The sequence below is a fragment of the Nycticebus coucang genome, chromosome 21 (genome assembly GCF_027406575.1).
Source record: "Nycticebus coucang isolate mNycCou1 chromosome 21, mNycCou1.pri, whole genome shotgun sequence".
Taxonomy (NCBI): Eukaryota; Metazoa; Chordata; class Mammalia; order Primates; family Lorisidae; genus Nycticebus; species Nycticebus coucang.
The window spans coordinates 67,353,011-67,365,221 of NC_069800.1; the positions used below are offsets into that span (position 1 = coordinate 67,353,011).

Below are 12,211 nucleotides of genomic sequence, written 5' to 3' on the forward strand. Positions count from 1 at the left end.
TTTTGTGGTTGTAGCCATCATTATTGTTTGGCGGGCCCGGGCTGGATTCGAACCTGCCAGCTCAGGTGTATGTGACTGGTGCCTTAGCCTCTTGAGCCATAGGCGCCGAACCCCATTTTTTTAATTGGGTTTTTGTTTGTTCATAGTATAATGAACTGCTATATGCACATTTTATTTTTAGTTGAAGTTACTGACTTCATGATAAACTTTGTGATTTCTGGATTTTACTTGTTCTTAGCCTTTTTTTAAATTTCTTCTTTGGTTTTATTTCCTGGGACTTTAATTTTTTTAATATAAGTCATTTTTTAGATAGAAGAAATTTATTTATTATCACAAATATTGTCTGAATGATATTAAGGTGGTTTTCTTCCTTTTCCTTCTGAGTATCCACTGGAGTCAAGATTGTGGGAAGGGATTCCAGGGACCCTCTGAGTACTTTGTTTTAGATGTTCCTCACCATGTCCAGCTGACTCTTAATTTGGCCTGTCTTATAGGTGTCTGACTCCGTGAGTGGACAGACTGTAGTTGACCCCAAAGGCTATCTGACAGATTTAAATTCTATGATCCCGACCCACGGAGGGGATATCAAGTGAGTGCTTTGCAAAATCAGTGGTTTGGGACAGGCGCTCTAGTTGCCTAGAATGTTTTGGATTTTATTTGGGAAATATGCAGATAAAATGTGACAAAGGGCACAGTGCCTTACACCTGTAATTCCAGCACTTTGGGAGGCCAAGCTGGGAGGATCACTTTAGATCAGGGAGGTTATAAGCCTGCTGTGAGCTATAACTGTGCCATTGTACTCCAGCCTGGGTAGCCAAGTGAGACACTGTCTTACACACAAAAAGATCCCCAAACCCCAAAATGCAGCATAGGTGTTCTAAGAAATATGTAGTGGATTAGTTTGGTTTTCCATCTAAGATAGATCAGTATCCATTCATTGTATATATTCAGTGTTTTATTTTGTTTTTTGTTTTTTTTGGCCGGGCTGGGTTTGAACCCTCCATCTCCGGCATATGGAGCCAGCGTCCTACTCCTTTGAGCCATAGGCACTGCCCCCATAGTCAGTGTTTTACAAATAACAATTCAAATCTGAGCCTATGCTGGACTAGAAAGCAGCTTGTCTGGCTGGACCTTCAGTTTTCAGAATTGTCTGCAGGGATGCTAAACAGACTTGGGGTGGTGCTGACCAGAGTCCTGAGTTGGTTTCTGCTCTGTGGGACATTAAGATTAGTAGTTTATATGTTGTGTCTGTGAATTGGGAACCTCTTTTCTTGGGGCAGTGTGGCCTAACACTGTGTGCATTCCCACTCTGGTAGTGATATCAAGAAGGCAAGACTGCTTCTCAAGTCTGTCCGCGAGACAAACCCTCATCACCCACCAGCGTGGATTGCATCAGCCCGCCTTGAAGAAGTCACTGGGAAGCTGCAAGTAGCTCGGAACCTTATCATGAAGGGGACAGAGATGTGCCCCAAGGTGAGCATGTTGTAGGGTATTTTCCTGGAAGGCTGCACAGTTGCCAGCCCCCTGTGGGATAAATCAAGCTGGGGCAAATCTGTTTGCCTTTTAATGTTGAGCAGGACAGGCTAGGGCAGTGGTTCTCAACCTTCTAAGGCTTCAACCCTTTAATACAGTTCCTCATGTTGTGGTGAGCCCCAACCATAAAATTATTTTCATTGCTACTTCATAACTGTAATTTTGCTGCTGTTATGAATCATAATGTAAATATCTGATATGCGTGATGTATTTTCATTGTTACAAAGGGGTTGCAACCCACAAATTGAGAACCACTGGGCTAGGGGGATGATGTGGGAAGTGGGAAAGGGGTTTTTCTCCTGCTTGTTTTTATATGGAGTAAAGACTAGTCCACTTCTAGTTTAATGGCAGGATAACCTTAACCAGAAAGAGCTAAATCAGTCATTTCTTCACCCACCTAATGTAAGAAATTTAATGGCTGGTAAAAACTTTTTTTTTTTTTTGAGACAGGGCCTCAAGCTGTCACCCTGGTTAGAGGCTATGGCATCATAGCTCACAGCAACCTCACTGAGCTATAGGCGCCGGGTCTAAAACTCTTAAAAGAATATTATAACATTTTTGTTTTTGGAGGAGGAGTGATTAGACAAGCTTTGAAAAGTACTGAGGCCGGGCCTGGTGGCCTACACCTGTAATCCCATCACTCTGGAAGGCTGGGATGGGTGGATTATTTGAGCTAACTAGTTCGAGATCAGCCTGAGCCAGAGCAAACTAAACAATAATGACAACTGCAATGAAAAAATAGCTGGGTGTTGTGGGGGAGGCGCCTATAGTTCCAGCTGCTTGGGAGGCTGAGGCAAGAGGATCACTTGAACCCAAGAGTTTGAGATTGCTGCGAGCTGTGATGCCACGGGATTCTACTGAGGGCAACAAAGTGAGACTCTTGTCTCAAAAAAAAAAAAAGTACTATAGGACCCTCTTAAGTGCCTGTGCACTTTACTGTTCGGACTGGATATTCTTGCCAGTAAAGGGGGCCCTATGAGTAATTATCCTGGGACAGTAGGTACAAATCAGAACTTCCTAGGCAGAGGCATAGTTTTTGCTTTTTCTTTGAGTGTATCCTGTTGGGCAAATTGTATTTTTCACAAAGCATTGCATTGTCCCCCACTCAGGTATGGTTTCCATATTCCTGAGCGTTGGCACAATGGAGAGCTCTGGTGTGGGCATACTGAAGCCAAGCTGGTTGACGTTCATAAAGCCTGGGGGCCTGAGATTCTGCTCCAGAGGCACGTGCCTCTCCTTCATGGCTCCAGTCTGTATGTTGTAGCCTTTCTGCTCTTTTCTTTTCCCTTACAGAGTGAAGATGTGTGGTTAGAAGCAGCTAGGTTGCAGCCTGGGGACACTGCCAAGGCTGTGGTGGCCCAAGCGGTCCGGCATCTCCCACAGTCTGTTAGGATTTACATCAGAGCAGCAGAGCTGGAAACAGACATTCGAGCAAAGAAGCGGGTTCTTCGGAAAGGTGAGTTTCTCTTGGAGGTTCCCAACAACAGCAGGTGTCCTGGGTGCCCTTGTCATCCGAAGGAGGTACTGCTGTTCACTGTGTCACCCTTGGTAGAGCGCCATGGCATCACAGTTGACAGCAACCTCAAACTCTTGGGCTTAAGCGATTCCCTGCCCTCAGCCTCCCAAGTAGCTGGGACTACAGGTGTCCACCACAACACCTAGCTATTTTTTTTTTTTTTTGCAGTTGTCATTGTTGTTTAGCTGGCTTGGGCCGGGTTTGAACCCGCCAGCCTCAGTGTATGTGGCTGGCGCCGTAACCACTGTGCTACGGGTAATAAGCCAAAGTCTTTTTTTTTTTTTTTTTTGAGACAGAGTCTCAGGCTGTCGCCCTGGGTAGAGTGCCATGGTGTCACAGCCCATAGCAACCTCAAACTCTTGGGCTTAAGCGATTCTCTTGCCTCAGCCTCCCAGGTAGCTGGGACTACAGGCACCCACCAGAACGCCCGGCTGTTTTTTGGTTATAGTTGTCATTGTTTTTTGGTAGGCCCAGGCTGGATTTGAACCCACCAGCCTTGGTGTATGTGGCTAGCGTCCTAGCCGCTGAGCCCAGGGAAAAGGATTCTATGTAGAGATCAATGCCAAGGTGGATACATGCGGGTGGACTGTTTATCATCATTGTGGACTCATAAAAGGAGCACTGTTTCTCCCTTCACAACTGTGCAGTCATTGCTGCTTTAGAGCATTCAGAACAAGTGCTAGTCAGAGGGCTGTTCTGGAGCAAAGCAGGCAGAGCTAATAGCTTGGGTAAAATGAGGTTTATTTTATAGAAACTTAAGGCAATTCTCAGTGAGGTTTCCAGCTCGTTTTTATTTATTTATTTTTTTGAGACAGAGTCTCACTTGGTCACCCTTCTTAGAATGCTGTGGTGTCTTGGCTCAGTGCCTGTGGCTCAAGTGGCTAAGGCACCAGCCACATACACCTGAGCTGGTGGGTTGGAATTCAGCCCGGGCCCGCCAAACAACAATGACGACTACAACCAAAAAAAAAAAAAAAAATAGCCGGATGTTGTGGGTGCCTGTAGTCCCAGCTACTTGGAAGGCAGAGGCAGGAGAATTGCTTGAGCCCAGGAGTTGGAGGTTGCTGTGAGCTATGATGCCACAGCACTGTACCCAGGGTGACAGCTTGAGGCTCTGTCTCAAAAAAAAAAAAAAAGAATGCTCTGGCGTCTTAACTCATAGCAACCTCAAACTCTTGGGTTCAAGCGATCCTCTTATCTCAGCCTCCCAAGTAGCTGGGACTATAGACACCCGTCACAACACCTGGCTAATTCTTTTTCTTTTTTTTTTTTTCTTTTGAGAGATGGGGTCTTGCTTTGGCTCAGGCTGGTTTTGAACTTGTGAGCTCAGGCAGTCCACCCACCTTGACTTCTCAAGTCAAGGGAGATTATAGGCATGAGCCATCACACCCAGCCTACCAGCTCTTATTTTTTCATGAGGTGCTGAAACATGAACTAGAGATGTCCGTAATGTTTGGGCTCATGTGCTGAGTATCAGGGCAGGGTTCTTGGGTAGAAGACCTCTATTTTTTTTCTTTTTTTGTACCCATTCACTTCCCTCCATCCTCCTCCCCCATCTTGAATTGAATTGAGTTTTTCTTTCTTTCTTTTTTTTTTTTTGTTTTTTGAGACAGAGTCTTAAGCTGTGGTGTCATAGCTCACAGTAACCTTCAACTCAGGCTCAAGCTATCCTCTTGCCTCAGTTTTTTTATTTTTATTTTATTATTATTATTATTATTTTTTTTTGAGACAGAGTCTTAAGCTGTCGCGCTGGGTGGAATGCCGTGGCATCACAGCTCACAGCAACCTCAAACTTTTGGGCTTAAGCGATTCTTTTGCCTCAGTCTCCCAAATAGCTGGAACTATAGGCGCCTGCAACAACGTCCAGGTATTTTTTGGTTGCAGTTGTCACTGGCAGGCCTGGGCTGGATTTGAACCCGCCAGCTCCGGTGTATGTGGCTGGTGCCCTAACCACTTGAGCTATAGGCACTGAACCAGTTTTTCTATTTTTAGGAGAAATAGGGTCTTGCTTTGGTTCAGGCTGGTTTCGAACCCATGAGCTCAAGCAGTCTACCCGCCTCAGCTTCCTGGAGTGTTAGGATTACAAGCATGAGCCACCAGTTTTTTTTTTTTCTTTTCTTTTTCTTTCTTTCTTTCTTTTTTTTTTTTTGAGACAAGAGTTTCAAGTTGTCGCCCTCGGTAGAGTGCTATGGCATCACAGCTCACAGCAACCTCAAACTCTTGAGCCCAAGTGATTCTGTTGGCCTCAGCTTCCCAAGTATCTGGGACCAAAGGTGCCTGCCACAATGCCTGACTTTTTTTTTTTTGTAGAGACAGAGTCTCACTTTATGGCCCTTGGTAGAGTGCCGTGGCCTCACACAGCTCACAGCAACCTCCAACTCCTGGGCTTAAGCGATTCTCTTGCCTCAGCCTTCCGAGTAGCTGGGACTACAGGCGCCCGCCACAACGCCCGGCTATTTTTTGGTTGCAGTTTGGCCAGGGCCGGGTTTGAACCCGCCACCCTCGGTATATGGGGCCGGCGCCCTACCGACTGAGCCACAGGCGCCGCCCATTCCTGACTATTTTTGGTTATAGTTGTCATTGTTTGGCAGGCCTGGGCCAGGTTCGAACCCACTACCTCTGGTGTATGTGGCTAGCACCCTAGCCCCTGAGCCACAGGTGTCGAGCCGTGAGTTTTTCTTTTATATGGGTGTGTATTAGATTGTCTACTGGCTTAATGTCAGTATTAAGTACATTTGTTACTTGCTTTTTCATTCCTGTGATACTTTACTACGAAGAATGTGTTAAAACTCCATTCACGCGGCACCCATAGCTCAGTAAGTAGGGCGCCAGCCACATACACTGAGGCTGGTGGGTTCAAACCTGGCCCCAGCCAGCTAATACAATGACAACTGCAACAAAATAAAAAATAGCTGGGTATTGTGGCAGGCACCGGTGGTCTCAGCCCCTTGGGAGGCTGAGGCAAGAGAATTGCTTAAGACCAAGAGTTGGAGGTTGCTGTGAACTGTGATGCCACCGCACTCTACCCAGGCTGACAGCTTGAGACTGTCTCAAAAAAAAAAAAACAACTCCATCCAGGTTCATACAAACAATGTAAAGTCACTGTCTTTTTTATTGCTGAATAGCGTTCCATGGCAAACATACACTGCCGTTTGTTTTTTTTTTTTTTTATAGAGACAGAGTCTCACTTTATGGCCCTCAGTAGAGTGCTGTGGCCTCACACAGCTCACAGCAACCTCCAACTCCTGGGCTTAAGCGATTCTCTTGCCTCAGCCTCCTGAGTAACTGGGACTAGCACCGCCGTTTGTTAATCTGTTCCTTGGTTGATGGGCATTTGGGTTGTTTCCACATCTTGGCAATTGTAAATTGAGCTGCAGTAAATAATCTAGTGCAGATGTCCTTTTGATAAAATGATTTTTTTTCTTCTGGGTTGATGCCTAGCAATGGGATTGCAGGATCCCATGGAAAGTCTATTTTGAGTTCTTTGAGTATTCTCCATACTTGTTTCCAAAGAGGTTGTATTAGTTTGCAGTCCCATCAACAGTGTAAAAGTGTTGCCGTGTCTTCATATCCATGCCATAATCTGCAGCTTTTGAAACTTTGTGATATGGGCTATTTTCACTGGGGTTAGGTGATATCTCAGGTTGGTTTTGATTTGCATTTCTTGGATGATTGAGGGACGATGAGCATTTTTTCGTGTTTTTTGTTTGTTTGTTTGTTTTTGCAGTTTTTGGCCAGGGCTGGGGTTTGAACCCGTCACCTCCAGCATATGGGGCCAGCTCTCTACTCCTTTGAGCCACAGGCCCTGCCCTTTTTTCTTATGTTTGTTAGCCATTCCTCTGTCTTCCTCAGAGAAAGTTCTATTCATGTCTTGTCCAGTGATAAATGGAATCATTTGTTCTTTTTTGTTGATTAGTTTGAATTTTCTGTAGTTTCTAGTTATCAACCCTTTGTCAGATTCATAATATGCAGATATCTTTTCCCATTCCTATAGTTGTCTGTTTGCTTTAATGTGCAGAAACTTTTCAGCTTAAAGTCCCATTTGTTTATTGTTGTTGTTGTTATGACTGCCAGTGTGAGTCCTCATAAGATCTTTCCCCAGGCCGATATCCCTTTTTTTTTTCTTTGCGACACAGTCTCACTTCGTCACCCTTGGTAGAGTGTTATGGCATTATAGCTCACAGCAATCTCAAACTCTTTGGCTTAAGTTAGTCTCTTGCCTCAGCCTCCCAAGTAGATGGGACTGTAGACACCCGCCACAATGCCTGGCTATTGTGTTGTTGTTTAGCTGGGCCCTGGCTGGGTTTGAACCCACCAGCCTTGGTGCATGTGGCCAGCACTATAGCACAGGTAACCACATTGCTAAGGGCACCGAGCTCCCAGGCCAGTATCCTTAAGAGTTTTTCCCACATTTCCTTCTAGGATTTTTATCACTTCATGTCTTAGATTTAAATCTTTTATCCATCTTGAGTCAATTTTTGGAAGTAGTGAAAGGTGTGAGTCCAGTTTCAGTCTTTTTCATGTTCTCCCAGCACTATCTATTGAATAGGGATTCTTTTCCCCACTGTATGCTTTTATTTGGTTTATCAAAGATTGGATGGCTGTGAGAGACTGGTTTCATCTCTTGGTTTTGTATTCTGTTCCATATGTCTTTTTGTGCCAATACTTTGCTGTTTTGATCACTGTGAACTGTAATGTAATCAGAAGTCTGGTATGATGCCTCTGACTTTGTTTTTATTACTAAGAATAGCCTTGGCTATATGGGATTTTTTTCTGGTTCCATACAAAATGAACTGTTTTTCCAGTTTTTCAAAGTATGATGTTGGTATTTTTATGGGGATTACATTAAATATGTAGATTGCTTTGGGCAGTATAGACATTTTAACAATGTTGATTCTTGGGTGGCGCCTGTGGCTCAGTGAGTAGGGCGCCGGCCCCATATGCCGAGAGTGGCGGGTTCAAACCCAGCCCCAGCTGAACTGCAACCAAAAAATAGCTGGGCATTGTGGCAGGTGCCTGTAGTCCCAGCTGCTCGGGAGGCTGAGGCAGGAGAATCGCTGAAGCCCAAGAGCTAGAGGTTGCTGTGAGTCCTGTGACATCATGGCACTCTACTGAAGGTGGTAAAGTGAGACTCTGTCTCTACAAGAAAAAAAAAAACCAATGTTGATTCTTCCCAACATGAGCATGGTATTGTCTTCCATTTGTTTTTTGTTTTTTTTTTTTGCAGAGACAGAGTCTCACTTTATGGCCCTCAGTAGAGTGCCGTGGCCTCACACAGCTCACAGCAACCTCCAACTCCTGGGCTTAAGTGATTCTCTTGCCTCAGCCTCCCGAGTAGCTGGGACTACAGGCACCTGCCACAACGCCCGGCTATTTTTTGGTTGCAGTTTGGCCGGGGCCGGGTTTGAACTCGCCACCCTCGGTATATGGGGCTGGCGCCTTACTGACTGAGCCACAGGCGCCGCCCTCCATTTGTTAATAATGTCTTTTGCCTATTTCTTTTACTTTTTTTTTGGTTTTTGGCCGGGGCTAGGTTTGAACCCGCCACCTCCGGCATATGAGACCGGCACCCTACTCCTTGAGCCACAGGTGCCGCCCAGCCTATTTCTTTTCTTAAGGTTTCATAATTCCCTTTGTAGAGGTCCTTCACCTCTTTTTTTTCCGACAGAGCCTCAAGCTGTCACCCTGGGTAGAGTGCCATGGCATCACAGTTCATAGTAACCTCCAACTCTTGGGCTTAAGCAATTCTCCTTCCTCAGCCTCCCAAGTAGCTGGGACTATAGGATCCCGCCACAATGCCCATCTGTTTTTTGGTTGTAGTTGTCATTGTTCTTTGGCAGGCCTGGGCTGGATTTGAACCTGCAAGCTCTGGTGTATGTGGCTGGCGCCTTAGCCGCTTGAGCTACAGGCACGGAGCCCCTTCCCCTCTTTTGTTAGGTATATTCCTAGGTATTTCATTTCCTTGGAAGCCACTGTGAAGGGAATTGTGTCTTTGATTAGCTTCTCAATTTGGCTTCTGTATTGGCATATACAAAGGCAATTTTGTGGACATTGACTTTATACCCAGAGATGGTACTGTATTTCTTGATCACTTCCAGGAGTTTGTGGTTGAGATGCTAGGGTTTTCTAAGTATAAAGTCACATCATTGGCAAAGAGTGAGAGTTTGACCTCTGCTCCCATTTGGATGTCCTTTATATCCTTCTCTTGCCTGATTGCATTGGCTAGAACTTCCAAAACTATGTTGAATAATAATGGCGATAATAGACATCTCTGTCTGGTTCTAGTTCTAAGTGGAAAAGCTTTCAGTTTTACTCCATTCAGTATGATGTTAGCTGTGGGTTTGTCATAGATGGCTTCAATCAGCTTAAGAATTTTGCCATCCGGGCGGCGCCTGTGGCTCAGTGAGTAGGGCGCCGGCCCCATATGCCGAGGGTGGCGGGTTCAAACCCGGCCCCGGCCAAACTGCAACAACAAAAAAAATAGCTGGGCGTTGTGGCGGGCGCCTGTAGCCCCAGCTACTTGGGAGGCTGAGGCAGGAGAATCGCATAAGCCCGACAGTTAGAGGTAGAGGTTGCTGTGAGCCGTGTGACGCCACGGCACTCTACCGGAGGGCGGTACAGTGAGACTCTGTCTCTACAAAAAAAAAAAGAATTTTGCCATCCAGGGCGGCTTGCTCCTGTGGCTCAGTGGGTAGGGCACCAGCCCTATATACCGAGGGTGGCGAGTTTAAACATAGCCCTGGCCAAACTGCAACAAAAAAATAGCTGGGTGTTGTGGCAGGCACCTGTAGTCCCAGCTACTCGGGAGGCTGAGGCAAGAAAATCAATCACCTAAGCCCAGGAGTTGGAGGTTGCTGTGAGCTGTGTGATGCCACGGCACTCTATTGAGGGCAATAAAGTGAGACGCTTGTCTCTACAGAAAAAAGAAAAAGAAATGTGCCATCTGGCTTGGCACCTGTAGCTCAGTGGTTTGGGCTCTGGCCCCATACACTGGGGCTATCGGGTCCGAACCTGGCCTGGTCCTGCTAAGACAATAATGACAACTACAACAAAAAAATAGCTGGTCATTTGCAGCGGGCACCTATATAGTCCCAGCTATTTGGGAGGCTGAGGCAAGAGAATCACTTAAACCCAAGAATTTGAGGTTGCTGTGAGGTGTGATGTCACAGCACTCTACTGAGGGTGACATAGTGAGACTCCATCTCAAAAAAAAGAAAGTGTCATCTGCGTCTGTTTTCTTAAGTGTTCTGGTTAGAAAAGGATGCCGAATTTTGTTAGATGCTTTTTTTGCATCTATTGAGAGGGTCATTCGTTTTTGTTTCTATTGATATGGTAAATTACATTTATGGATTTGTGTATGTTAAACCAGCCTTGCATCCCTGGGACAAAGCCTACTTGATCATGATGTGTAATTTTTTTCTTTTTTTGAGACAAAGACTCAAGCTGTTGCCCTGGGCAGAGTGCTGTGGCATCATAGCTCACAGCAAGCTCTAACTCGGGTTCAAGTGATCCTCTTGCCTCAGTTTTTCTATTTTTAGTAGAGATCGGGTCTTGCCCAGGCTGGTCTTGAACTCGTTTGAGCTCCCGCACTCAGCTTTTTTTTTTTCTTTCTTTCTGAGACAGAGTCTTACTTTGTCACCCTCAGTAGAGTGCTGTAGCGTCAGAGCTCACAGCAACCTCAAATTTTTGGGCTTAAGTGACTCTCTTGCCTCCCTAGTAATTGGGTCTTGCTCTTGCTCAGGCTGGTCTTGAACCTGGCAACTCAGGCAGTCCACCCACCTCCGACTCCCAGAGTGCTAGGATTATAGGTGTGGGCCACCATGCCCAGCCATGATGTATAATTTTCTTAATGTGTAGCTGTAATTATTATTATTATTATTTTTGTGTGTGACAGAGTCTCACTATGTCATCCTGGTAGAGTGCTTAGTGTCACAGCTCACGGCAACTTCAAACTCTTGGGCTTAAGTGAATTCTCTTTCCTCAGCCTCCCAATTAGCTGGGACTACAGACACCTGCCACACGCCCAGCTATTTGGTATTGTAGTTGTCATTGTTTAGCAGGATTGGGCCGGGCTTGAACCTGCCAGTCTCGGTACATGTGACTGGTGCCCTACTCACTGAGCTATGGGCACCAAGCCTAGCTGTAACTAGTGATTAAGATTTTATTGAGTATTTTTACATCGATAATCATTAGTGAAATCAGTCTGAAGTTCTCCTTTTTAGTTGGGTCCTTTCCTGGTTTTAGTATCAGAGTGATGTTTGCTTCATAGAACGTGTTAGGAAAGATTCCTTCCTTCTCAATGTTTTGGAATAGCTTCTGTAGTATGGGTACAAGCTCTTCTTTGAAGGTTTGATATAATTCTAGCGATAAGCCATCTGGTTCAGGGCTTTTTTTGTTGTTGGAGGATTTTTTTTTTTTTTTATCATTTCTTCCATCTCAGTGCTTGATATTGGTCTGTTGAGATCTGTTTTCTTCCTGGTTAAGTCAAGGCAAGTTGTATGATTCCAGGTATTGGTCCATTTCCTCCACATTGTCAAATTTCTGGGCATAGAGTTTTTCATAGTAGTCAGAGATAATTTCTTGTATTACTTTGGTATCTGTTATTTTTGTTTCTGATTGAGGTTATTAGAGATCTTACTTTTTTGTTTCTAGTTAATCTGGCCAAAGGTTTATCAATTTTATCTTTTCGAAGAACCAACTTTTTGTTTCATTAAATTTCTGAATGATTCTCTCCCCAGAGTTTCACTACATTGCCCTGGGCAGAGTGCTGTGGCATCACAGCTCACAGCAACCTCACCTCAAACTCTTGGGCTTAAGTGATTCTCTTGCCTCAGCCTCTCAAGTAGCTGGGACTTCAGGTGCCCACCATAATGCTTGGGTTTTTTTTTTTTTTTTTTTTTTTGTAGTTGTCATTGTTGTTTTAGCAGGCCCAGGTCAGGTTCGAACCTGTCACCCTTTGGTATATATAGCTGGTGCCCTACCCACTGAGCTATGGGTGCTGCCTGAATGATTCTTCTGTTTTCTTTTCTTTTTTTTTTTTTTTGCAATTTGGCTGGGGCCGGGTTTGAACCCACCACCCTCAGTATATGGGGCTCGCACTCTACCTACTGAGCCATAGGCGCCACCCCTGTTTTCTTTTTTAAAATCTATTTATTTTTATTT

General features: G+C 45.1%; 1 protein-coding gene across 1 annotated transcript in view; it reads left to right on the forward strand.

Moving 5' to 3' along the window:
- The window catches only part of PRPF6 (pre-mRNA processing factor 6), a 55,784-nt gene that overhangs the window by 15,440 nt on the left and 28,133 nt on the right, over window positions 1–12,211 (forward strand). Inside the window, exons 7-9 of the mRNA XM_053574890.1 lie at window positions 495–589; window positions 1,317–1,473; window positions 2,827–2,989. Of these exons, the coding sequence (XP_053430865.1) occupies window positions 495–589; window positions 1,317–1,473; window positions 2,827–2,989 (415 nt within the window). The remainder of the gene's footprint in view (window positions 1–494; window positions 590–1,316; window positions 1,474–2,826; window positions 2,990–12,211) is intronic.